Here is a 27,684-nt window from a genome sequence, read left to right as displayed (position 1 = left end):
AAACAAAACATAGAACTGAAAGATCAAAATATTCTTGATTGATTTATGTTGAAATTTCTTTTAATTATTTTTTGTTCAAAATTTTTCATGAATTTGTAAACAAAAACGAATTCTCCATTTGTTAAATTTTTCTTTATAAACCGTCGTCTGTTAAGTTAACTATGAAGCATAGTTTTAGATGTTAATTTAACTTGCGGATATCAGCTCTCTTGAGGGTCACCAGCTAAATTCATCCGACTCCCTCATCTCTACTTAATTTTAGTCTCCATTTGAGCTATTGTATGAGAAAGATGGAAGACTCAAGGTGTTTGGATGCTTGCCTTTTGCAAGCTCTTTTGTTTTGGAAAAGGAGTAAATTTGATTCGAGAACTACATCATGCATTTTTCTTGAATATCATTTCTTTACTGTCTCGGCAAACTCTCTAAATCTTTAGTTTACGCATTAGAAGAAGATGAAGCCCAATTATTCCGCGATTCAGGCCGAAAGTCGGCGGGTCTTTGGATCATAGCTGACATAATACCAGCCATGGCTACCGTCGATCGTCTACCCATGCATTGAAGATGCTCAAGTAGGGCCCTATAAGCGACGACATGAAAGCAAAAGCTGCACGGTCGGTGGGGAGCAACCATTGACGGAAGCGAGAGCCGATAGCAAAAACATAGTGGAAAACGAGGTACCCACCATTTTTATTTATCTCTTTATCTACAGACTGTATGTATTAAACACGCGCACGTATGTATCGTTAAATGAGTCTAACGCATGATAGGTGTTTGTGGTTTTGTCAAGCTAAAAGGACTGGAGAGCGAGCGCTTAGAAGAGTAGTGCGAACGGGTTAAACCTTTTCTTGTTTTGTTTTTTTTTTTTGCTGATACGGACTGCATATAGGCATGCCCACTTTGGTTTTGTTGTGCTACATAGCATGTGAAATGGTCTTAGCTAGAGATAAGGGAGAGACTGAATTATCACCACACATAGTACTGATGATTAAGATATACACACATACATAGTACTGATAATTAAGACATACACACACGAACGCGCATTGTTCCACTAAAAAAAGATATATATGCGTACATTTATAATGAAGAAAAAGATATAATCTTCCTGTGCCCAAAAAGAAAAAACGATTATCTGGCTTCCACTACCTACAGACCCAACTTTTAGCAATGGGACAAAAACAAGTTGTACGAGAGAACTTTGCCAAGAAATTTATTACATAAAGAGATCCCTACAAACAAAAGACGAATCATGTAAAGCTCCTTTCAAAGCATCCCACGTTTTTGCTTTCTCACTGGTCCAAAGATGGACAGATGACGTACCAAAACAATGCTGGTAGTTTTTTTCCACGGAAACCTGAGAAGAGAGATATAATTTCCATTGATAACCAAGATTTTACAGAAAGGTGTTGTTCATTAGCCATGGCTAAACTTACTTCCACTTTTGTGCTCGCACTACTTACTATCTCCCAGATCATTTCCTATGCTCAAGCAAAATCAGATATATATGTCATCCACATGGACTTATCAGCCATGCCCAGACCCTTCTCCAGTGACCAAGGCTGGTACTTAGCAACCCTTTCGTCAATATCAGACACTTCAAAAGCAACCTCCACCCCAACTTCTAAACTTCTCTATTCTTACACCAACTCAATTCGTGGCTTTAGTGCAAGTCTTAGTCTTCCTGAGCTTGAAGCTCTGAAAAAGGTCCCTGGCTATATTTCCTCCACTAGAGATCATCCTCTTGAAGCCCACACGACGAGGACCTCTCAGTTCCTAGGTTTGAGTTCATCGGTTGGTGCATGGCCAGCATCAAATTATGGGGAAGGTGTGATTATTGGTTTGCTTGACACTGGTATTTGGCCTGAGAGTGAGAGCTTTAGCGATGAAGGAATGAGTGATGTCCCATCCAGATGGAAAGGAAAATGTGAGTCAGGCACTCAGTTCAATTCTTCCTTGTGCAACAAGAAACTGGTTGGTGCCCGCTTTTACAACAAGGGTTTTATTGCTAACAATCCCGAGGTAAAGATTAAGATGAATTCGCCACGAGATACAGATGGACATGGCACACATACTTCATCTACAGCTGCTGGCAGCTATGTGAAAGGAGCGTCTTATTTTGGGTATGGAACAGGCACTGCTAGAGGGATGGCACCAAGGGCTCACATAGCAATGTATAAAGTAATTTGGAGATATGGGGTTTATTCATCTGATGTTCTTGCTGCAATAGACCAGGCAATTCAAGATGGAGTGGATATTCTTTCGTTATCATTGGCACTAGCAGTTGATGATAATTTCTTGGAAGATGATCCAATTGCAGTAGCCACTTATGCAGCCATGGAAAAGGGTGTATTTGTAGTTGCCTCAGCGGGAAATGATGGACCTCTGTATTGGAGTTTGATTAATGGAGCTCCATGGGTGTTAACTGTTGGAGCTGGTACTTTAGACCGCCAATTTGAAGGAGTTTTAACCCTTGGAAATGGAATTCAAATCCCTTTCCCATCATTATATCCTGGAAATTCTTCTCATACCCAAATGCTGCTTGGTTTTTTGGATGCTTGTGCAAGTGTAAAAGAAATGAGGTTGGCAGACCACAAGATCATTGTCTGTAAAGATAATTTAAGCATAAGTGGCCAAGTTGAAAATGCCAAGTCTGCTGGGGTTTCAGGAGCTGTCTTCATTACTGACATCTACTTATCAGATTTTTACACTAGAAGCTCATTTCCAGCAGCCTTTATCGATTCGCTTGCTGGGAAAACTGTCTTGGACTACATAAGGAAAACCAGAAATGCAACAGGAAGCCTGCAATTCCAGAAGACAGTTATTCCTACAAAACCAGCACCAATGGTTGATGATTATAGCTCAAGAGGGCCATTTCCCCGTTGCCCTTTTGTACTAAAGCCAGACATTTTGGCCCCTGGTTCAGTAATTCTTGCATCATGGTCTCCAAAAAGTTCAGTTGCTGAAATTGGCTCAGCTTCCTTGTTTAACAATTTCAACTTATTATCGGGAACATCTATGGCTACGCCTCATGTGGCTGGTGTGGCAGCGGTTATCAAAAGAATCCACCCTGATTGGAGCCCTGCAGCAATTCGATCTGCCCTCATGACCACAGCTAATTCACTAGATAACACTTTAACTCCCATAAAAGATGCATTCAATAATAACCGCCCAGCCAGCCCTCTAGATATCGGGGCTGGACACGTTAATCCTAACAAGGCAGTTGATCCAGGACTTGTTTACGATGCAGCAGCAGAGGACTACATAAAGCTTCTTTGTGGAATGAATTTCACATCGAAGCAAATCAGAACCATTACAGGGTCCCCTCACAGCTGTCAACAGGGCTCTTTGGATCTTAATTACCCATCTTTTATTGCATACTTTAATGAGAAAGATTCACAATCAGATAGAAAAGTTTTGGAATTCTTAAGGACTGTGACAAACATGGCTGAGGGAGGAAGGAGTTATACTGCCAAGATAACTGGCATGAAGGGACTGAAAGTGAATGTGGAGCCACAACGACTGGTGTTCAAGCATAAGTATGAGAAGCAAAGCTACAGACTTGGACTGGAAGGCCCAAGATTCTTGAAAGAAGATTTGGTCTATGGGTTTTTGAGTTGGGTGGATAACACTGGCAAATATATCGTGAGTAGTCCTATAGTTGCCACAAACTTTGTGCAAGATTAATCTCTTAAGGGCATAAATTTGGGCTCTCATTGGATAATAAAGTATTATAATTATATCAAAAGAGACTGATGATTTCACTGCCCTTTCTCTTTTCTGTGTCTTTTTTTTTCTTTTATATTCCCTTGCCGTTAACATTTTTCTTGGAACTATATCCTTAACTTACAGGGTACATATATACACAAACGTACCCTGCTTTGGTTTTCGTGTGCAAACAAATCAATGTTGGAATGCCAGTTTCTCCTTTCATCTGCAACCTCCTTAGCAACTTCTCATTAATTGTTGTCAAATTTTATTTCTTTCCTAGCTTGTTGCGTAAGTATAAAGGATCAGTTGGTATACTTCTCAAAATTGTTAGAAGTTTTGATTTCATGGCCTGTATTGATGATTTCTTATTTTGGTGAAGTAAATTCAGTTTGGTAAGTAACACATATCGGTGATATATTTGTGCATTAGGATCTTTTGTAGAATTTTAATCTTCCAAAATACTGCCGTCAGTTTTAGACAGGTGCTTTGCAGGTCTTTTTGTTGCCTTTTTTGGCCTCTCAGATCGCTGCAGATCTGTTGAATTTATGCCACTGCAATTTTCTGATTTTTCCGTAACTGATGCTTTCTTCGATTGCTTTGCTATAGGATAATGTCACCTTCACAAAATTGCTCCATGTTACTGTTTTTTCTCTGATTGCTTGAATTTGCTTTTTTGCTCTCTACTCTTACGTTGTCTGCAAAAATAATTTAGGCATGAGAAACAAAGTTGAAAAGGTCAATTTTGATGGAGTTTCAGGAGCTTTCTTTGTTACTGACTAGTACTTATCAGATTTATACTCCAGAAGCACATTTCCAGCAGCCTTTATAGATTTGCTTGCTGAGAAAACTATCTCGGACTATATAAAGGATACTAGAAATGCAATTATTTCTACAAAACCAGCATGTAGGCTATTTGATTAGGATGGAAGAATGCCCTTTAGTGTCCTTTTTGACTAAAGCCAAATATTTTAGCCCCCATTTCAGTAGTACTGGCATCATAGAGATACAAAATAAGAAGAAATTATTCTTGCAACAAATTTTCAGTTAAATCTTTTTAATAATTACTATTATTTTATATTTTTAAATTATTTATGTTTAAATTTATTTAGACATCATAATATATTAGTTTTGTATTTATATAGATAGTTAGTATTGTAGGAATTATGCTCACTTAGATTTCTTTTATAATTTTTAATTAGTTATAGTTAATGTCTATGTAAAGACTAAGTAATTATCATGAAAAGGAGAATAAATGAAAATAAATAAATAATTCATTTTGTTAAGGTTCTTTAATCTATCATCTTTTCGTGTTTGTTTTTCTAGTTATTATGTTATTAAATTTATTCTGTTCATTCTATTTCTTCGTCTTGATCTCTAATTTTTTCTAGTCTATCTTTATTATTATGCTTGTCCCTTGAATTTTCTTGATACTCCTCTTGTATCAGTTTGTAGTAGAGTTCACCTTCTATCTATACCTTCCACCATTTTGCCACTGCATAGAAGAAATCAAAATTTTCTATCATATCTAGTCAAAAAAAATTTCTACCCAGAAAAAAACAAAAATGAATAGAGAAAAAAATGAATTGTTTAGTATTGCTCGATCTCATATAGTTGGCAACTATTAGGTAGTGACATTAGAACAAAAAATCACTAATAAGCCTCTATCAAATTCTAACTGTTGGTTCCACGAGAAAATGTCTCGCTCACTGTCTAAATGGAGAACCATTGATGTTTGCTAGATTTTCGCGTCCCTTACAATTTGTCAGATTCATGCCTTACAATTAAGAGCAGATCAGCTTTAACTCAACAAGAAATTAAATATTTTTATTACAATTCATTATATAATATACATGATTGTATATGATATGTTCTACCAAGTTTTTGGTCTACATGGATGCATAGAGAGCAGTAAAATACATCTGCAATTAGTTTGTAGCCAATGTCATTCTGCCAATAATCATTGTATACATAATAACTGTGTTATATGATGATAAATAACTACTAATTTCTATGAGATATTGAGGTAATTTGTGGTTTAAATATATCATAATAAGGTAGTTATTCTTTCTTTGGATAAAAAATTTTTGATTTCTACTTTGAAGGGGAGGCAACCATATTCTTGGGACAAGGTTGCCAAGCATGCCGGATAGTTTAATTTGATGCTCAGAAGAAGAAAAGTGACAGCTTCTAGAAAACAGGCCAAAAGCTAGAGATGCTCTATGATAAATATATGTGTGTATGTATGTGTTTATGTATTTATGTATTTATGTACATATATACTATTAACTTGCTTGCTGTCAATGGATGGCTGTCTGCAGAACCCATATTCTAGTGCATGTGGATCAGCAGGCAGCTTCCCCGGGCTACAATGAAGATATTATATGATAGCTTTCACGGTTGATATTTAAATTTGATGTTGCTTATATAAAATTGGAACTCAACCATAAGAAGCAATCCCTTTATGAATAAAAAAATATGAAGTAGGTACAAGGAGAAAAGGAGAAACATTTATAATAGCTATGCGTTGATGGGTATTACTAACTTAAACATTTAATTGAATTGATATACTGATAAAAGATCGAATTGCACTAACAATTTTGATTATACAAATACGATTTCTCATCTAAATAATATGTTTGCATTCATTGTTTAGGACTGAACACAGCCATTTAGAGGGCCTTCAAGGAGATCACAGTTGAAAAGCTGGCAGAATGGAGTCATTTTTCCCACTGAACTTTCTGCAATTTCACAATTTTTTTTTTCTTTAAAGCTTCTATGAATCCTTATCTTCAATTTATTTCTCATAATCATCATCTACTGGCAGGACATTAGACTCTGCTCCGATTCGTGGTCAACCTGCAGAAAACCATTCCAAACTGCAAATTCTTTTTATTAGATTAAGAATATCATTATGATCATTCGAACCCGTCATTAGACTTGAATTATATGATTTATATTTATGGTTGCTTGAACCCATCCTAGACTTGAATTACCATCAATGAGTTCACCATACCGAATGATAAATTAGCATTAGCATCAGCATAGAACTTATTTATCCTTTGACAATTAGTTATTTTGGGTTAGGTGGTAGTGAGCCAGCATCTTCTTCCATCTACCACCAGACTTAATTTAACATAATAGTCAGAAAATCAAGTAGATCCAGAATAGCATATCCCTTCAACTGTGGAAAAATAACTTATTTTTTTTTTTAAAAAAAAAAGAGGTTTTAAGATTTATGTCAATTCTTGATTCCCATGCAGGTAAACAAGAAAACAATGGCAGATCTGAGAGCTTCATTTATGGATCTTTGATTGCAAAATTTACGAAAACTGGACCCTAGTTAAAATCAAAATCAGAGATGTGTTTAGTGTAGAATTTTCAAAAGGAGATTTGTATGTTTATGGAAATCAAAGATGGGGCCTTGAGAGTCTAGATGTACTTGTGGTACATGCCATAACCAGCCAGACCCCATGCTCCCTCTCATCACACCATTGCAATTCACGCCAAGCTCAGTCAATGCTGATTAACACCAAAATTTACTCTCAAAAAAATTGTTGAAGCAAATGATATTTAATTGAATACTTAATGTTTATAATTGTGTTTAATTATGTTAATAAAATGAATAATTGCGCCAAATGAAGGAATTTAGTAAATTAAACAAAGAAATGAAAGTTAAGTCAGTCAACTTAATCTTTGTATTTCCTAAATGGTTTCAGGTTACACCTTATTATACCAGTAGAGTCAGAACCTGCCATTGATTTGGGAAGATGAGACACCTTAATTAACTGAACAAGATGATTCCTTCCATACTTTCAAAGGGTTAAGAAATTGGCCATTCTCTAAATCAAAATTTGACCATTTATAAATCAATACAGTAAATAAATACAGACAGCTAAGTTTGCCCACCTCCTCTCATTAATTACCTTAAACGAAAATAGACACAACTTCCCCACGTGCAAACGCCAAAACGTACGTTTTACAGATCTCACATACTTAAAAAAATGCTCTCTCCCGAGCCAAGAAAATCAATCAGGTCAACAAACTCTTCTTCCTCCCTCTCGCTCTCCATCTTCTGCCATTACCAGTAGCTACACAGATTCTCAACAATGTCGGCTCATCTCTCCAAAACAGACTCGGAGGTCAGCAGCCTCACTCAGTCGTCGCCAACGAGATCTCCTCGCCGGCAAGTCTACTACGTTCAGAGCCCTTCAAGAGATTCCCACGATGGCGAGAAGACGACCAACTCCTTCCACTCTACTCCGGTACTCAGCCCCATGGGCTCCCCTCCCCATTCTCACTCCAACTCCTCCTTGGGCCCTCACTCCTCACGCGAATCCTCCTCGACTCGTCTCTCTGCCTCCCTCAAGCCGCACCGCAACAAGCACGACTCCCATCACCACAAAGCCGGTCGCAAGCCCTGGAAGGAGTTTGACGCCATTGAAGAGGAGGCTCTGCTCGACGATGATGGCGCATCTCATGTTCTCTCTCGTCGTTCCTACTTTCTCGCATTTGTCCTTGGCTTCATTGTCCTCTTCTCCCTGTTTTCTCTCATTCTATGGGGTGCTAGTCGGCCTCAAAAACCCGCCATCACCATGAAGGTAACCTCAAATCTAAACTGATAATGAAACAAGTTTGAGGTCAGATTTATCCATCATTTTTTTGAAATGGGTATTCATTGTTTTGGTTAAAGAGCATTCTTTTTGATCGATTCGTGATCCAAGCCGGTGCGGATTCATCAGGAGTCGCTACAGAAATGGTGTCCATGAACTGCAGTGTTAAGCTGAAATTCCGAAACACGGCCACATTCTTCGGCGTCCATGTCACATCGACACCTCTAGATCTCTCCTACTCTCAACTCACCGTCGCCACTGGCGCCGTAAGTAACCCATCTCTCCCATTGTGAAATTCCTTTATTCAATCCACCGTTCTTGAATCATGGCGGTAAAATCAACTTCGATTTAGCGATTAAAACAGAGTTGGGTTCTTTTGCAGATAAACAGATTTTACCAGTCGAGGAAAAGCCAGAGATCGATTACAGTGACGGTGAAAGGAAGCCATATACCATTATACGGCGGAGGAGCTAACCTGGGGAGCATCAACGGCGTACCGGTCGACCCAGTGCCCCTGAAACTCAGCTTCATGGTTCGGTCGAGAGCGTACGTGTTGGGCAGACTGGTGAAGCCCAAGTTCTACAAAAGAGTCGAGTGCTTCGTCACCATGAACCCGAAGAAGATGAACGTGGCCATTCCATTAAAGAACAAGTGCACTTACAACTAAACGTATCAGAGAAGAAGAAAAAGCAGGAAATTCAAAAGGGTCGTTTTGTTTGATCAGCCGATTTTTGATTATAAATTCCAAGACAAAGCAAATCAATTTTATATTATTATATTATTTTTAATTTTTGTTATTATATTTATCATATTTTCCAATACATATATATATATATATTTTTTTTGGTAGCATAAATAAAAACATATTTCAGAAAATTAAAAATTGGCGGAGGATTTCAGATCGCGGTTGTGAGATTGTAAATTAAGGGTTTGGTCGGTAGTTACATATATAATAAGAAGAGTTGGGATCTATACGAAATTCGGTCGGTGCTTGTCTCCTTCAATTATTAGCCGTAACTTTTAGAAGATTTGGAGATTTAGATTAGGGTGGTGGTTCAATCTTTTTTTATTATATGTAATTAAAAGATCTAAGTTAATTACCATCATAAATCTATCAAAACCATCCCATAGATTCCGTTAATTACATAAATTATGTGTTGCAATTTGTATTAATCATGAGGGTTATTAGCTTTAATTTGCTTATTTATTTTCAATTCTGACTCATTTAACGTACTGCTTTTTTTTTTTTGTTCTTATTCGATGGGAATGATATATATTACATTAATAAATTATAAGGCGAGAATTATAAACTAATGTAATTATTTACGTCTTAATTTTAGTCTAGTTCTTTTACACACATTCCTTTTGAGCCAAACGCAAAAATGATCCACTTGAATTATACACTGTGGATATTTATTATATAATTATAGAATATTGAATAATTTTATCTAAAAATAAACTTATTATTATTATTTTCGATTAAGATATATAGAAAGCCCAGTACGGGCAGCCCAATATTAAAACGTCATCGTTTTATTTGTAATAAGGAGATACAAATAAACACAAGTGTGGTCCGTATATACGTGAATCAGAAGAAATTTGAACGTGTAATCTTTTTTCTCACCCGCAGGACTTCACCCAAAAAAATGAGAAACTCGTTTTAAACGTTCTGATTTACGCCCAAAACAGTCGTATCTACCCCCTACATTTTCAACGCTATATATACGTGTGTGTATATATATATATATATATATATACCATTTAGTATAATATAGTATAGATGATGATGAAATTGATGTTGACTCACCTGCCTTTCAAATAAAAATGCGAAATCAATTTGGTGATACGAATACTACAGGTTTCAGTCAATTCAGCAATTCTTGTTATTCATGCACGAAGATGAGAAATTGAACCTGTGCCTCTGTTTTTTGACTCGTTCAATCTCCCAAGGGCTGCTCTTCTTTTTGCCTTTTGTTCTTGGCAGGCTTGGTGTTTACCTCTTCATTTCTTCATTATTATTATTATTATTATTGTTTGGTGAAATATCCAAAACACCGCATGCTTATTTCAAAACCAAAATTTTAAAAAAGAACAGATTAATTTAATCGATTCTACTCCATGGTTGAGCCAAGATGACACCGCTCGTGACTTTAAACAGAGGATCCATTTGCAGGTTCAAAGCATTCAACACCCAGAATTTCGGATTTGTCAATTGGGTTTTTTCTATTTTCATTCAACAGTAAATTTCTCCCTCTCGCTCCAAAGCAAGCTATTCACAAACTCCCCCCAGTAATTAGCAAACATTTGTGGAAGAGAATAAAACTGGATTAATTAGTGTTAATAACAGTGTCATGAATATCTTTGAATTAAAAAATTGGTTCTGTACACGCTGGCCACCCGAGCGACCAAATCAAGACTGATCACTAGAACTAATGTCAGCGACCTACAAATCTCCGTTAATGGCTATCCCAATTATATACACCCCAAATCAAATTACAGACAAAATTGAATCAATCATGACCATTGAATCGATGGAAGAAAATTCTCCGCACTTCACGAATTCTCGCACCTGACAGTCACCCAACTCCCGGAAACTGACCAATCCGATCTCTGATCAGTCACCAGCTGCTTTACTCTGTTCTTCATTGACTCGAAACCTGAAGAAAACGATAAACCAAACCTTGAATTTCCTAAATTGGACAGAGGAGACTGAGCGGGAAGTGATCCAGAAATCGATGAGTTTACAGAAATCCAATCAGGGAAATCAAAAGGACTCCTGGGTGATGTCGAGAGTTCCTCGCTGCAAACCAATGGAACAGAGGAATCATCTTGATCATCATCGTCAAAATCGACGGCAACAAATGGATGGCTCAGAAGTATCTGTGCCGAGCATCGCTTCTTCGGATCCTTGACGAAACACTTGCCGAGGAAATCTTTTCCTTCTTCGGACAACTCGTCGGGAATACTCGGCAGTTCATCACCGACACCGATACGAATCAAAAGCGCCATGATATTCGTTCTGTCTTCGCATTTCCACGCCGGTTTTGAAGTCACCATCTCAGCAACAGCGCACCCAAGCGCCCATATATCCGCCGGCGAATCATACTCATTGTCGTTAACCGATTCCGGCGCCATGTATAAAGGAGTCCCTCTAATCGTAACGCCGCTGTCTGAACTGTCTTCGTTCTCCTGATGTCGATGACTCTGTTCTTGCTCTGTTTTCTTCGCGAGCCCAAAGTCGGCAATCTTGATCTTGCCGTCGTCGAACATCAATATATTGTCGAGCTTTACGTCGCAGTGAGCGAAACCCTTGGCGTGTATATGACGAAGCCCTTTGAGTATCGCCCTTGTGTAGCGCCGGACGTCTGATTCCGGCAACCCGCTGCCGGATTTCTTGAGACGATCGGATAAACTGCCACCTTTTGCGTATTCCAAGAAAAGATTGTACAAGTTGTCTCCCTTGCCGGTCGTGCAATCGTCTCCGAAGCAGCGAATGACTTGCGGGCAATTCCCAAGTTGTTCCAAGATTTCTTTCTCGTTCTTGAGTAATGCGGAGTCGACCGAGTCGGATGATTTTACGGCCATCAACGGCGGAAATCTGTCGCAATTTCTTGTGACTTTTGCCAAACTGACGGTAGAAAAGCTTCCATAGCCGATGGTTTCTCCTCGAACCCAATCCATTGCAGCGATCAAAGAGTAAATTCCCTCGAGTTGCAGATTTGGGAGTAAACGATTGAAGTGGGTTAATAAAGAGGGGGGGTATTGGGGTTTCCTCTTGCTCAATTTTCTGGTATTTCTTGGCGATAAAGGAAGAAACAGAAGCTGGGAGAGAAGAAAGTATAAACTCAGAGACTCACAACAAAAGATTAAAAGCAGAGGTTCTGGTTTTATACATGGGAGTAGTATTTGGCTTTATTACTTTTTAATTATATATGAATTTAATATTTTTATAATAATTAATGCACGTGATACGCAAGCTCCGCAGGGATATTTTTATTTTATTATTTTTTTTAAAAAAAGAAAACGTGTGTTTGATAATATTTGATACTGTTCCCTCAATTAAAAAGAAAATTAAATTGGGAAATAAAATCATCAAGATTTTTTTTTTTTAAACGGAGGCCAGGAAGATTTGATTTTAGCTTACAAATTGAAATTAATAACCAAACAGTCCCTTATTATTTAGGAAAGTGTGGCGATGTAGTTGAACGAAGAATCTACGTCAACTATATTTTAGTAAGGTCCCTGACTATTTCCCCGTAGTCTTAACCGACAGTTTCTCCAATTTTTAAAACGTGCGAAACTGGAAACTACCCATCATCCATTTTACATAAATTTATTTTTCGTCACTTGAAGAAAAATAAATCTAGTATTTGATTATTTAATTACAATTATAATTTATTATTATTAATTTTATTAATTAGCATGATGTAAAAAAATAATAATTCATGAAAATAAATAACAGTATTCAAAAAATAATGATATTTTAGTATATTATAAAATTAATAAATGTATGAAAGTAGCCCAAAATACAATGGCAGTTGTCTTTAGACACAAAATCTGCGACTGTGTCTCGTGTGCAGTTAACAGCGCCCGTCACCTTAACAAGATCCTGCTTAATGAGTATTGACACGATACCCCAAAAAAAATATATGCACCACACACACACATATATAATTATGAACATTTTTCACTGGTCTCGTGGGATATCGGTAAAGGACATATATATATATATACATACTTATATATAAAATAAATATTGCTGCCATTTCTGATATTGGACTTGAACATACCAGTTATTGTAATTCATCACTTAACACCTTGATTTTGCGTGCAATCCGCCGGCTGTATGTATGTATATATTTATATTGTGTGTGACAACAAGACCAGCTCACTAGCTATAATATATAAATATATATATATAATATACGAGGATGATCTACCTAAAATATTTGGGTAAAATGAAATTAATAAAATTAAAATCTATAAAAAAAAATTTATTTAATATATAATTTAAAGAATGAGGTTAAAAATTTGTGTTTCTACTGACAAATTTTAAAAAATATATATCAAAACATTAGAAGGAAATATATTATATAATATTAATTACGAGAAAAGAACCGTTGAAATAAGCTGAAAGTATGTAGACGTGTGTATATATGCTGCAGTATTTTTAACGAGGTCATGCATCCAGTTACATACAGTGCATGTATATACACACATATATTTATATACGTGATGCAGTATTCGGAATGAGGTCATCCAGGTGCAGGATTGTTACGATCCGTTTTTTTTTTTTCTTTATGTAAGTAGTTGCATGATATTCCTCCCACTTGCATGCATGTGTTTCTGCTCTCATCAACCCTGGTTGCATTCCTTTTCACTCCTCCCTAATAATCAATTCATATATACATATATATATGTATGTATGTATAGAGAGAGATATGTGTGTGTGTGTGTGTGTGTATAATATATATATATATATATGATTCAAGCAGAGGGCTGGATATTGTTGGAGGCGCCTCGATTTTAGGATGGCGTCACATGAAGGCACGTTCTCCACGAAATTGCGACACCCTACGCGGGGCTTCTGTTGTTGGCACCGCGTTTTCAGTGCTCGGGGGCCCAATCATCTTTCTTCCCTTCCTCCTTACTTTTCCATTTACCCTTTCTTATTATTACTATTATGTATATTTAATGCAACATAATTATCAAAACTGTTTTACACACACACACATATATATATATGAACATTTATATACGTATATATGCAGTTTATATTGCAAGTACCAACGATATACAGCCTCCTTTTTCAAAAAACCAAGGTATACAGGCAGCCTCACCTCACTCCCGAGAGTCACTTTGTTTCTCGCTCGCTTCATATATATATTCTATGTATTTTTATTTTACACAACAAAAATAAATCTTACGGTCATATTGGTAACTCAAGTTATATTATTTTTACATATAGAAAATGAAAATATCTAATTATTTGGATACATATAGTTCCCGACCATCACTTATATAGATACACTATAAGATATTGACTGATGCTTGCCCAGAGGGGTATGCATCCAAACGCACATATCTACTCTACGTTTATATACATATGTATATAGACATATATAGAATCTATTTCAAAAGTGAAGTACTGACCGAGGTGAACTGGGGAGGGGGGGGGGGGGGGGGAGAGGTTTAACGTGTATATAAAATTAGAAAGAGGAGATTAATTAGCTACGTGACTGAGTAAATATATTTAATTTCTGAAATTGCAGGGTGTAATTAATAAGCGTTGGGGTAGATAGATGCATGCATATTTGATAGTCATTAGGTAGAGGTAGGTGTGAAGGTGTGACATCTTGCGATATTCATCACGTGTTTTAGGGTCATTCTTATTATTATTTTTTAATAATAAGAAACCCATTTTTTAATTACTCGTGGAAAAATAATTAGCAGTAATTAACGAAGCAATATATGATCGTGTCTGTATTTTATAAGATTAGTATGGCCTATCTGGGAAATTAGTTATCTAAATTAATTGTCACAATATGTAATACGTGAATTTCGCCACCTTTTTTGACGAACATGGTTGTATTTCAATGGATAATTGACTAATTGTGACAAATTGCTAATTTCACTGTGCGGTGCGCACAAAAGTGGGAGCCAACAAAAATCTGAATCGCCGTCAAAAAATTTAATAAAAATTAAAAGACTTTGGTTCCTTTTAATTATTGAATTTTAAATCAATCAGGCCACTGCCCACGTGAGCTCAACATACACTGAACCGGGTGGTGGAGCCGACCGACGGTGCGGCCGCGTAAAGTCGTAAATAGGTTTAAAAAAAAAAAAGAGAGAGAGAAACTGACGGTCGAAAAATAATGAAGTGAGAGTCGAGTAAGCCACCTTGTGGGGTCAAAGTCGTGGACGGTCAACTCCACAGACGTTGTGCAGCCCTGTGGAAGTGATACGGGACCCATTTGGCGACACCCACTTTAGCCCACCATGGTTGGTTTATGACGCACGGGTTCTCCGGTGATTTTCCTCCACAGACGGACCCAAATTGCAAATTCCTTAAAGATTTATATGAATCTTTTTGAAATTAGGTTTTTTGACCATCCCAGCCTCGTGTGGTCTTAAAACAATGAATTTGACACACCCCCCCCCCGGCAATTCAAAACTACACAAATTGAAGAGGAAGAAAACAAAGAGTTAATTAGTAGCTATTTCTGCGAGCGAAAGAGCGAGGGAAGCTTCCTATTCGGGCACGTTTAAGAGTTAAAACCCGTTGACAAAAGTAGCAGCCATCAGCCGCCGGTCAATTTCGTGTTATTGTTTCCCTTAAACTGTATAAATAAATATAATATGAGTTGGGTATATAAATCACACACATTATAATTTATAATGTGCGATCACATGGGGTTGAATTGGATTTGTTTGTCTTGTCCAATTTACATTAACAGAGATTTTGTATTATTCACTTTTCTTAGATGAGAAGAAGTGGAGTTGATGGACGCCTACCGAGTAAAAGCGAAATAGTGATCGGAATCCCAACCAAGGGCCAAGAAATTGTCAAACAATAATTTATATATACATTTTTTTTTTCCGATGGTAATATTGCTTGCTTAATTCATCAGATATGAAAAAAAGCAATGATGTGATAGCATATATATATATATATATATATACACGATACAAATGTATTATAATGCTTAACAACTTAATTTGAAATAATTGATTAGAAGCTTAAAAGTAGATTGTGTATATATATGCCCTAGATTTTTTTTTGGTTTGGAGACTGATTTAATGGGTGAACTTACAAAACCCTACTTGATTACAGATTAGAGAATTATATAAATCTCTTATCCCACCTTACTAAGATTTGGTGCCAGCTCGTACCTTTTCTCAATCACCCATATGAAATCTAGAAAACATACATATATATATATATATATATGTATGTACGTATAATAATTGAACTATTTTCAACGAAGTGTAATTGAGACTATGCTTAATTTCGTTATCATTGCAATGGTTATGGCTTTGGGTTTCATGTCGGCGGATTATAAATGGGACCCAAAATGATCGTTGCCCCCATCAACAATGATGAGCTCCTACCATCAACTTTTTTTTAAAAAAAAAAAAATTCCGAATCAACATTTTATAATATATATATATATATATACATATATAAGATGAATGAATAAAGTCATTGGGTAACACACATGCATATATACATATATAGGTTGAATTTATACACCGAGACCTCACCAAACTCTAGGGTAGGAAACAACCATCTCAAGGAAATTGACTTTAATTTATTAGTACACATAAAATATATATACTTGGGTGTGTGTTGATTTATTTTATAATCAAGCTTCGTCTTTGTATTATATATATATATATAAAGGAATTACCTTTGCCTGAAATTTGTGTTCCATGTTTCAATATCTTTCAATTTTAAATTTTTCATTATTAATAGCATAGCGAGATACGAAATTGACATTCATACGTGAAAAAATTATATAATTCCCAATAAAAGAAAAAAATATATTTTTTATTAAAAAATTAAATAAATATTTATTAAAAAAAGGGTTCTAAAATTTATTGTTTTGCAACAATTATTTTGTTTATTAAATGGTGGGTCAATGTGAACCAGTAAGATTGTGGAATTGTTGCATCAGAGGTTAGGCCGGGCCCTTTTTATTACGGAGTTACTTTCATGGTCCAATATGAAGCAGCGCAGGAGCGACCATGGGTTGGCTAAGCGGTCAGTTTGGGCCATCTCGCATTTGAAGTTCCCATGGGCCGGCCTTTTTTGCCGATTGCTAGCAATGGCGGTTGGTGAGGGAAGAGGGTGCGATGGACACACTGCCTAGAAATAAGCATTACTTAATTATTTGTTTAGACAATTAATCAGTCAGCCAGGCGAGAGAGATCTAAACAGAAATTCCAAATCATTCGCAGATTTTAAAACGTACAATGAATTGAAAATTGAAATTCTTCTGAGAAATTTGGGTGATGTCAGACATGTGAGAGAACAGTAATTCATTTCAAATAATTATATTTTTGTATAATTGCAAATTACAGTTAATATTTTTATAAAAATATTCAAATTCATTTTATTCTCGTTTAAAATAAATTAATCATATTACTTCCTACCTTAAATTGAATACAGATTTGTTTTTGAAATCCAAATAATAACTTCAAAATTTGAAACAATCAGATCGTGAGAGTACAACAACACTCCTTAATAGATTAAACATTAATCACACTAATCAAGTAATTAGTACAAAGAAAACGCTTGATTCAACTAAGCTCGAATCCTCAAACCCATCAAAAAAAAAAAAAAAAAAAAAATCACATACAAATCATCACAACCCCCCCGCCGCCGTGAACAACTTACATTCAACTCATCTCCTGCATCTGGTTATGGCGGAACAACCTCTCGTATATGGATGCACAGGCCCTCTGGCTTTGTAGCAGTTATGAGTGTAATAAGACCTTCCGGAACGTGGTGGACATGGGATTCGGTTAGCAGACAGAGCTCCGTACGAAATGTAGTATCGGACCCTTCTCCAAAACAGAGATCGGCGACCGAACTCACCCTCATCCTCCTCTATCTCCCCGTTTTCTCCTTCCAAATCGTCAATGTCGCTGTACAGAGACATAGCGAGTGGCCAATCCAGTGCGTCGCCGACTAGTTTCAAGCTTGTCTCGTCGAGGTGAGCCTTGGCTTTCGAGCTCAAGAGCGACAGGGCAACAATAGCAGAGAGGATGAGGATGAGGAGGAGCTTGGAAGGTGAAACGGCCATGGCGGTCAGAGAGGGGGAAGATCGAGGAAAGCAGATAAGAAATAAGAGGAGAGAGGGAGGGGAGGGAGGGAAAAGCTGGGATGGAAGTGAGAGGAGTCGGTGAGGGAAGGAAGATGATTGGGTTACAGCTGTGTCTTCATAAATGCACCATTTCAGGGTTGCATCGATTCTGGACATGTTGTCAGTGGGTAATGATTGTATGCTTGACTATAATGAGCATACCCTTAGTTGCGAAATGTTTGATCCTCTAGTTTAGACCGTCGGATTGATTTCTCGGTGGGGTCCAGTGCTATTTGCGAAATCAGAGCGGCGAGTACAGGGGATGTAAGATGAGCATAGAAGTAAAGTGTTGTTTATAGTGTTTTAAATTTGGGCTTATCCTAAAAAAATAAAGAGACATGATGGACGCCCTTAAAAGACGGTACCGGTCCAATGTGTTGGCATTTTAAGTGACCCTTTCACCGTTTGTTTCTTTCTCTCTTTTTCAGAAACTTTCAATTAAGGCATCATCAATTATTCGCTTTTTTGCCTCTCAAAAAAAAAAAAAAAAAGAAAATTCAACCCTTCAAATTTTTTAAATTATATCAAAGCTGATGATTTTTTAAATTTTACATAAAATTTTCTTCATGGGGTTAATTTTTAATGACTTTAGTTATGATTCTAATAATTTTTTTTTTTAATTAAAATACATATAAACATTGATATATAAGTGGTAAATGCATTCTAATTATAACATCACTCGTTATATTATTATGATCTAAAAACAATGCTTGGGATTGTTACGTAAACGTTGGACTTCCCAACTGGGAATCTGAGCTACGAGGACTCGTCAATAATGGAGAAAGCAAAGGCCCAAATTCACAAATTTTAGGCCTAAAAACCCATTTTTAATCCCATAGAATATTACTAAAAGTCGATAAATTTATTCTCAAAAAACGAAAGGAAAGAAGAAAGAATTCAGAACACACACCCAGTGGGACTCGAACCCACAATCGCCTGATTAGAAGTCAGACGCCTTATCCATTAGGCCATGGGTGCCTGTTGTTCCGGGCGCAACTTTGAGTTTACAGCTTTAAAACTCTGAGACAATTTCATATACAGATTATATATATCTTACTGGATTTACTGTATCATGATCCGTTGGACCTTATTGTGTGGAAGTAATAGCGTACGTCACATTCTTTGCAATTGTAATTGAATGATTAGGTATATGTATATAGTATTATGAAGACATTGATGAATCTAAAATCTCCCTCATTCTCTCGCCCAACCTTATTTATATTAGGGCCCTTGGATTCTCTCCCCCGAATTTGGTCGACATACATATACGTACATACATAGAGGAAGAAGATACAGATTTCTGTGCATTTGTATTTATGACACCGATGGATCAGCTCATACGACCAGTTAACTCGTGACAAATCATGACAACTGGTTTGATAAACTCAATCATGACAAGCCTCTACCATTATCTCCTCTCTGTTTAATTTCCTTGTGGTCCAGTTCTTGACTTGCGCTTATTATTATCATCTCTACGTGTATGTATAAATATATACATATGGAGATTCGTCATCACCATGCCAAAATTTTCAGATAAAGAGAAGCAGCCTCCCAACAACATTAGTCAAACTCGCAAACTGGATAAAAACCCAAATGGACCTGATAACGATTAGACTAAAAAGAATAGATTCTTGATGGAAAATGGATAGAGTCTTCGAGAAACTGCATCCCCAGTTAGCTTGAGTTACTGCGCAGTTGACAAAAAATGATGGTTTATATATGTATTTAATATATATTTGTATAGATATGTATAAAGAGAAGGTACCGTGGATAATGATGAAGTAGTGCATATAAAGCAAATCCTAACAAAAGGTAGATAAGTCAACTTTTACGTAAACATTAATTGTCAACCCCAAAGAGCAGCGAATACAAATTTCAAAGACATAAACCCTTCTTTGTCTTTTTCTTTTTTCTGAATATGTTCAAACTTCAAAGCTTCCTCTCCTCGATCTGTTAATGCTAGTTTGTAGAATTCAAGTGAGACAATCTGAAAAGATGAACAGCTACAGTGGCTTCTGGGTCTTATGAATTTTAAGGTAATAAGTACCATAGCTAGTTAGTAATTAATAATGAATGCATGGACGGATCCGATTTATTTTAAAAAAAAGTTATTGTGAAAGGGAGAGGAAATAAATTATATTGGGTAATTGGACCACTTGTTATTTTCTTTGGTCCATGAGACAGAAGGCAATGAGTAAGGATAATATATAAAAATAACAATAATAGTTTTTATTCATTCATGCAGAAATTTCAAGTATTGGAAGAACCTTGAGTGTCAGTACCCAGGCAACCATGTGCGCTGATAAAATTCTATACATATAGCTTTATTATAATATGTTTTTTTTTACTTGTATAGATACATTTTGACGTACCCAGTGAAGTTAAGTTTAAAAAATTCACTGCATGCGTTATAATTGATATACAAACAGAGAAGAGAAGGTAGAAGAATACAAAGGAAGAAAGCAAAAGATCAGGGAGAATATGTAGAGAGAAGATATGTTGGAATTTAATTATATATTGATCGAACGATGCCATATGGATTTATCTGGAGTCTCTAACCTTTTTTCTAAGTGCCCTTCTGAAATATTTTAATAAAAAACCAAGTAAGAACTGACTCCATTAACAAGGGAGGCCCTACAATATACATTCTCTCAACATTTTAATACTAAGAAGATAAGGTGGTGATGCCCAATTGGACAACTTCCATGACTATAATTCAGAGTAAAGAAAAGATCCAACCAAACAAAAGCATTAACATCTTCTCTTTTAAAACTTTTTTATTCACGCAGTCTCGGTCAATTCTCTCAAGCAAAGATCAAGTTTTTACAAGTACATATAAATATATAGGTACCTTTTTATATTGGTACAATGCATTTAAAATTTTATTTCCATAATATTAACAGCATATATCAAGAATTTTACTTCGAGGATGTTACTAGACCAACTATATATGCAGACACACATACACACTCATATATATATCTGTGTGTGTGTGTGTGTAAATGTGCGCGTGTGGAGGTGTGAGGTTTTGTGTGTATATATATATATATACACACACACACTCATAGGACGAGAAATTCTTTGTTTTGATGAGATGCTGTTGATAATTATGCACGAAGACGTGAAAACTGAAAAGGGCGTTGTGCATTGGCAAGAACAGTTACCATAAGCAGCCAAAGAATTATTGAACAGTTGACAGTACGTACACTACATATATATATATATATGTATTTATGTGTATGATACAATATAGATAGATAGAGAGAGAGATCCGGTCTAGTGTACTTGCAATTGGCGGTCAGTCTCTAGGCTCTGCATCACCGTCATTTTCTAATCCTTATTGAAAAGCGTGACCATTACAGAACAACAGTAAGAGACCAATCCTGCAACGTTCCAGAGATATAGCATACACATATATATAACTATATTTAAACCCTTACTAATACATATATATATAAAATTACCGCAGTATTGTAGGTCCCATCCCCAAATCAACCCTACTGTTGTCGTGATCTTGTGAACTATGATGCTGTTTAAAATGGTTTCGTTGTTCAGTTTATATATCAACAATATTAAATCAAATGTATATACTTACACCAATTTTTTTCTTTGTGATCTATGGAGTCTTTTTAAAATTTAATAAAATGTTGTCATATAATTTTGTGTTAATCATCTTATATGCAAAGTGATGGCCGTACATATGTGTATAGAAGATATATACTTTGAAAGTATATATATATATATGTGTGTAAACACATGATATATTAAAGCAGTAGAAATCATTAGAAATATTATTCAGGCAACTGAGTATCGGCCCCGGTGAAGTGGTAGTTCTGGTGTCTGACACACTTCATGTGATTGTGGGGTTTTCTCTACAAAGTAGTAAATATTTTAAGCCAAGCCAAACCAAACCAAACCACTTTCACTCCCCCTAAATTTTTTAAAAGAAGAAAGCGGTTCATCGTGCATGAACCTTTGTCCAAAATCTCAGCCCTTCAACTTGTGGACCAGTTAGCAGGAATGGACTCTTCTGACCCTCTGATTTCACACACGTGTTGGGTTTTAATTATCGCGAACCAGATCAGACGGTTTACATTTCTTTTATATTACTTAAGTAGCCCCCACATAATGGGCGGTCTCCATCATACATCATAAATTCATCATAAATGAATTCGTGAAAGTAAATATATATATATATATATTGCCTCACAACTTGCTATATAAAGCGTTCCATTTCCTGCAAGCTTTTAGCTCATGCATGCTTTCTTCTTCTCTCTCCTTTATCTTACTGAACAAAACTGGTAAAGAGGAAGGAAAAAAAAAAAACCCTAATTCCACCAAACTAATTTACAGCTTTTCTTTTTTTTTTTCTTCTTCTCTGATCATCTGTGCACCGCCATCCCTCTGTCACAGTTGATCATCTTCTCAGGTTATCATCACTTGCCCATCTTTTCCGTCTGAGTTGATCGAGTGTGAGAATCAATGGATGTTGACATGATAAATTCATCACCGTCATCAGTTGCAGCAGAAGACCACATGGAAATCATGACAATGATGATGCAAATGGAAAAGCTTCCTGAATTCTGTGACCTTAATTTCCACGCCAGTAATTCCTCTTTGCATCCCGAGATTCAATTCTCTACTTCTGGAAATACATTGCAGCAGCCAATATTTCAACACCCGAATACCAACATCAATCCGACTTCGTGTTCTTCTTCTTCCTCCACCTCGTCTATGTTGATAAATCTACCTACTTCTACATCTTTCATGGCCAACCCAGTTCCAGAAACGTCAATTAGCACTCACCATCTTCATCATCCCAGTGTACCCACGTCGGGAAAATTCAGATATGGAGGGCTAGGCCCATTGTTCTCTAACAATGCGAACTCGTACGCGTCGTCGGTTGAGAAGAAAAGCTCCATGGCTGCAATGAGGGAGATGATCTTTCGTATAGCGGCAATGCAGCCGATTCACATCGACCCGGAATCCATTAAACCTCCGAAGAGAAGAAACGTGAGGATCTCAAAGGACCCGCAGAGCGTTGCGGCTCGGCACAGACGGGAAAGGATAAGCGAGCGGATAAGGATTTTGCAGAGACTAGTGCCGGGCGGAACGAAGATGGACACGGCTTCGATGCTCGACGAGGCCATACATTACGTCAAGTTTTTGAAAAGACAGGTGCAGTCGCTGGAACAAGTTGCAGCTAATCGCCCGATGGGTTCGGGTCTCGGTTTATCGGGTGCAACCTTGGCTACGAATATGGGCTACTCGCCTTTGGTGAAAGCTTGCCAACCTTCTAATTCAGCTCATTATCATCATCAAGCGATGGGGAATATTCAGATGCTTAGATGAAATTAATGGAAATTTATGGGTTAATGTTGATTATTAATTGTGTTTTGTGGGCTAATTTGTAAAAAGTGGATATTTTTCACTTGGGTCCTTAATAATTAATTATTAGGTCCTATATGATTAATTAATCTTATCAATATATATGTTCTGTTTGTGTGACCTACCAAGCTAGCTTAATATCGTTAATCACCTTGTTTAATTTTAAAAGCTACGATTCCACAATTCGCACACCTCTGACTAAAGCACTCTTGAAGAATATCTACGTACTTGTATCTTAATTAACATAATTAATTAATTAATTACCAAATTTCTTCTCTCGTTAAAACTTAAGATTTGTAATTTTTAGTGGATGATTCACTTTGAAATTACGGATTACATACATGCATGTACGTACACATTGATCTATATATATATATATATATATGTCTATTAATTCAGAACTTGTTATGCATGATTCAGAGTGATGGAAAAAAGATTTCATAGTGCAAATGCACGTACAAGAAAATCTAAATCATGGAGGTTGAGGTGATCGTGTACATGATTAATTTGGTGGTGATACATAGAGATAATGCACAATTAAATTTTAACATAACTTTACTTATAGTGCTAAGATTTTTATATTCGTAATTTGCTTGCGGACGATATTAAACATTATTATTATTATTTTTATATCCGTTTTGTCTTATACAATTTTATATGTTATAATCACTTTTGTCATATACTACATGATGAGTCTATTTTAATTGAGGAGGCTTCATGTTTGTTACCTCATTATATTCTCTTGTTTGATTAATAAATTTTAAATTATTCCGAAAAAAAAAATTCAAAATAATAAACCTAAATTGAGTTCGTTTTTTATTTAAAAATACATAAAGAGTTTATAAAAAAATGAATTAATACCAATAAAAATAGTATTACAAAATTATAAAATACGATTTTGAAAACAATACGATCTCGAATAAATTTACACAGGGTGCGGGTCAAGATGAGAAATAAGTCTCATCGCAGTTACTTTGAAGGCAATACGAAGTATTATAATTAATTATCGGGTGGATGACTTTGATTATATTTTAATGCATCAATAAATATACATACGATATGGTGACTTGGTATCTCGATAATAATCTTATTTGTTCTTTATCTTTTAATAAAAATTTTTATTTATCTCTAAAAAAAAATTCTCAAATAAATTTAATTTTAAATTATTTTAAGTAAGTCAATAAGATCCAAAATTATTATTTATGAAGATGACAGATTTAGGTATATCTTCTACAAATTGCAATTAATGCATGGTTGCATTATATGTCTTTTACATATTAATGAAATATTCACGTAAAACAAAAGAATATATACTTATGCAGATGTAGATAATACGAGTAAGTAAACGTTTTCTGCATAAAAATATATATATATATATATTATAATAATTGAAACCATATAATATTGAATATTAATATGTAATTAATCATGAATCTAAAGAAAAATTATATTATCATAAAGTTTTTTTTTTTTTTTTTTTTATTTGGACGTGGAGTGCTTAGATGAGAGCAGTTGGAGGGTAGGTTGCCTCCCAAGGCAGGGTCTAGTTGGAGTAATGTTCATGTCTCGAGGGTCATGCCTGATTCTTCACTAACACCCATTTCCCCTCATCCAACCAATATATATATATATATATATATAATCCAAACAAAGTCATACATACACACACGCATATAAATATATAAAAGAAAAAACAATAGTTAATTAAAAAATTATATAATTAATTAGTAATTAATTTCTTATTAAATTAGGGTGGGTCAAACCAAGCATCTATCAAAGGGAGAGAGGCATGTGAGATATCCCACTAAGTTGCCAACATGCCCACAAAGAGGCCTCGTTCGTAAGGGAAGGCTTAGAATTTTAAGACATCTTCATATCTCTCCCACCCAGCAGGTGCATTGTATCCTCTCCCTCTGACAGACACATTCTATCTTTCTTTTATATCATCTATACATATAATAATATTTTACACTCAATCAATGTATCTTTTTCTTTCCTTTTTCAGATAAGTTCTCATGTTCTTCGTGATAGGATAAAGTTTATAATAATATATTTTTCTTTCTTCCTTGTTTCCTCTTTTGGCTTTCTTCTGTGCTAGACTTCTACTAACATTTTCAACTTTAACACCTCATAACTCTTTTAATTGGTAATTGAGAAAAATTATTTCATCAAAAAAAAAAAAAAAATCATGGACCAACATAATACAACTCTTTGCATTTATTAATTCAAAGGGTAAAATTTTTATTATCATAATTATTTTTAAAATGGGGAAATTAAAAAAAAAAGTTTACAAATTTATTCAAAATAAGTGAGCATTAATGGAGGTAGGAAGTCAAAGATGTTAGAAGAGAGGTGCACTAAATTTAGGAGAGGTGGGAACTATTAATGCTGCTGTGATACACAATGCAGGTTAGATGGTAGGGAGAAACCTCCAAATTTTTAAGTTTTATTTAATGTCAAGTCTGATTGGAACGAGAATAAAAATAAATAATTGGTTGTATTAATTTGAATTTCTGTATAATTTATTTTTTTTTTTTAAAGAGTAGGTGGAAATAGCACGTATACATACATATATATATATATACATGTTCAGATCTAAATATATACATATATATATATTTTAGAGAGAAGTTGGAAGTACTCTTCCCTCTCGTCTTGTGTCCCTTATGCAAAGTGAAATGTACCGCTACTAAATTTGTTTTTGTTTTTGTTTTTTTTTTTTCCTGATATAATCCACAAGTCAATGACTTAGTTTGACTCGGTTTAAATCGGAGCGGGTTAATTTGATTAAAAGCGGCAGGCCTGATTTAATTTTTCAAATTTCTACAGGCCCAATGAGAGAAATCTGAAGGCCCAAAAAACTTTGACTATGGGCTGTGCTCAGTCCGCACCGTTTCGAAAAACTTGGGCTTGTTTGTTTTTGGGTTAGCATTTGCTGATTAATTTTAAAAAGCTAATCTTAATTTATTTTTATTGAAAAAAATACAGAATATATGTTGGATATATAGACCATTGACATTGTTGCTTAATAAATTGTACAATTTAGAATAATTTTGTGGGGAAATAAGCTCTAGAGGATTTACAAGTACACACAGACACACATATATATATATATATAATTACATATTTTAAAATGTAGACTACATACAAATTACCAAGAGTTACATATTTTAAACTTTTAAGTTCAATGAATGGTGTGTTTTTAATAATCAATATATAAAATAATTAACGAAAGTATAAGAATATTTTAACTATTGATTTCAATTATTATAATAGACAAGAGCTTTACCGATTCAATGAATTTCGAATGAAATATTGAATAAACTATGGACATGTAATTAGTCTTTGAATGTTGTCACAATTTAATTTATTGTTCTTATAAGTTAAGATTCTATATGTAAACTTAAAGTTACAATACGTTTTTTTTTTATTTTTTAATTAAAATTTATACTTAAAATCTTCAATATTATTTTCAATCACCCAATACGTAAATTTTTATTTTTTCTTAAAAAATAATATTTTTTTAAAGATATTTTTATCAAAAATTAAATAAAAATATATTTAAATTTCGTAATATAAATTAGAAGCGCTCACAACATTGGTGGTACATATCATATGTAATAATGATTTTTTGAGAGGGGTTATATATAAATAATTTTGTTATTTAAATAGTTGTGGTCACTGTTTAAGGAGTAACTTATATTAATTATTATTATTATTATTATTATTGAGATAGTAAAGTAACCCAATTATATTGCATACATTAGACATGTATATGTTATTGACAAAATGGGCAAGCAAAACTTATTCAATTTTCATAAAAGTAAAAAATAAAATAAAAATTAGATTAGTACATACTAATGATTATTCTTTTTGAGCTAATTAATACTATATAACCATCATTATGATATGACTTTATTGGTACTTATATGGAATAAATTTGCCTACAACATGTCATTTACCATTCCAAAAAGATTTGCTTAATTATTAAAAATTAGGTTTTTTTTTTAAAAAAAAAAGAAAATTCAAGTCATTAAAAAATTACAAAATAAATTAATTTATTCAATAATTATTTAACTCGATAATAACTATTTTTATATATTTTTAAA

General features: G+C 35.0%; 5 protein-coding genes, 1 long non-coding RNA gene and 1 other non-coding gene across 7 annotated transcripts; 4 read left to right on the top strand and 3 right to left on the bottom strand.

Moving 5' to 3' along the window:
* The first annotated feature begins 17 nt into the window (after positions 1-17).
* LOC148266173 (uncharacterized) lies at positions 18-6,684 on the top strand. Its single transcript, XR_015818221.1, has 2 exons — positions 18-674; positions 6,362-6,684. It is a non-coding gene; the product is annotated as an uncharacterized LOC148266173 (long non-coding RNA).
* On the top strand, positions 1,297-3,937 carry LOC148266174 (Subtilisin-like serine endopeptidase family protein). The gene has a single exon (XM_088217066.1). It carries the CDS (start codon positions 1,312-1,314, stop codon positions 3,682-3,684), a length of 2,373 nt encoding a protein of 790 aa, XP_088073192.1. The 5' UTR covers positions 1,297-1,311; the 3' UTR covers positions 3,685-3,937.
* Positions 6,685-7,686: 1,002 nt separating the features above from the next.
* LOC110814455 (uncharacterized) lies at positions 7,687-9,106 on the top strand. The gene is made up of 3 exons (XM_022041935.2): positions 7,687-8,306; positions 8,399-8,584; positions 8,701-9,106. The coding sequence occupies exons 1-3, from the start codon at positions 7,815-7,817 to the stop codon at positions 8,983-8,985; spliced, it is 963 nt and encodes a 320-aa protein (XP_021897627.1). The 5' UTR covers positions 7,687-7,814; the 3' UTR covers positions 8,986-9,106.
* Positions 9,107-10,649: 1,543 nt separating this feature from the next.
* On the bottom strand, positions 10,650-12,201 carry MAPKKK19 (mitogen-activated protein kinase kinase kinase 19). Its single transcript, XM_022041934.2, has one exon. It carries the CDS (start codon positions 11,997-11,999, stop codon positions 10,872-10,874), a length of 1,128 nt encoding a protein of 375 aa, XP_021897626.2. The 5' UTR covers positions 12,000-12,201; the 3' UTR covers positions 10,650-10,871.
* Positions 12,202-17,548: 5,347 nt separating this feature from the next.
* Positions 17,549-18,263, bottom strand: RALFL34 (ralf-like 34). Its single transcript, XM_022041842.2, has one exon. The coding sequence runs from the start codon at positions 18,125-18,127 to the stop codon at positions 17,726-17,728; it is 402 nt and encodes a 133-aa protein (XP_021897534.1). The 5' UTR covers positions 18,128-18,263; the 3' UTR covers positions 17,549-17,725.
* Positions 18,264-19,092: 829 nt separating this feature from the next.
* TRNAR-UCU (transfer RNA arginine (anticodon UCU)) lies at positions 19,093-19,165 on the bottom strand. Its single transcript has one exon. It is a non-coding gene; the product is annotated as a tRNA-Arg (tRNA).
* Positions 19,166-22,413: 3,248 nt separating this feature from the next.
* Positions 22,414-23,697, top strand: HEC1 (basic helix-loop-helix (bHLH) DNA-binding superfamily protein). Its single transcript, XM_022041910.2, has one exon. The coding sequence runs from the start codon at positions 22,670-22,672 to the stop codon at positions 23,537-23,539; it is 870 nt and encodes a 289-aa protein (XP_021897602.1). The 5' UTR covers positions 22,414-22,669; the 3' UTR covers positions 23,540-23,697.
* The last annotated feature ends 3,987 nt before the right edge of the window (positions 23,698-27,684 follow it).

This window comes from Carica papaya, chromosome 4 (assembly GCF_054855325.1).
Source record: "Carica papaya isolate Zhongbai chromosome 4, ASM5485532v1, whole genome shotgun sequence".
Taxonomy (NCBI): domain Eukaryota; kingdom Viridiplantae; phylum Streptophyta; class Magnoliopsida; order Brassicales; family Caricaceae; genus Carica; species Carica papaya.
Note: the sequence above shows the minus strand (reverse complement) of the source record. Positions and strands in the feature narration are given on the sequence as shown.

What these genes read in the sequence shown, in the direction of transcription:
- LOC148266174 (XM_088217066.1), top strand. Translation starts at nt 1,312, where the DNA reads ATGACGTACCAAAACAATGCTGGTAGTTTTTTTCCACGGAAACCTGAG.
- LOC110814455 (XM_022041935.2), top strand. Translation starts at nt 7,815, where the DNA reads ATGTCGGCTCATCTCTCCAAAACAGACTCGGAGGTCAGCAGCCTCACT. An exon ending in AACCCGCCATCACCATGAAG is followed by an intron (nt 8,307 to 8,398) that starts GTAACCTCAAAT and finishes TTTTGGTTAAAG; the next exon opens with AGCATTCTTTTTGATCGATT. An exon ending in TCACCGTCGCCACTGGCGCC is followed by an intron (nt 8,585 to 8,700) that starts GTAAGTAACCCA and finishes GTTCTTTTGCAG; the next exon opens with ATAAACAGATTTTACCAGTC.
- MAPKKK19 (XM_022041934.2), bottom strand. Translation starts at nt 11,999, where the DNA reads ATGGATTGGGTTCGAGGAGAAACCATCGGCTATGGAAGCTTTTCTACC.
- RALFL34 (XM_022041842.2), bottom strand. Translation starts at nt 18,127, where the DNA reads ATGGCCGTTTCACCTTCCAAGCTCCTCCTCATCCTCATCCTCTCTGCT.
- HEC1 (XM_022041910.2), top strand. Translation starts at nt 22,670, where the DNA reads ATGGATGTTGACATGATAAATTCATCACCGTCATCAGTTGCAGCAGAA.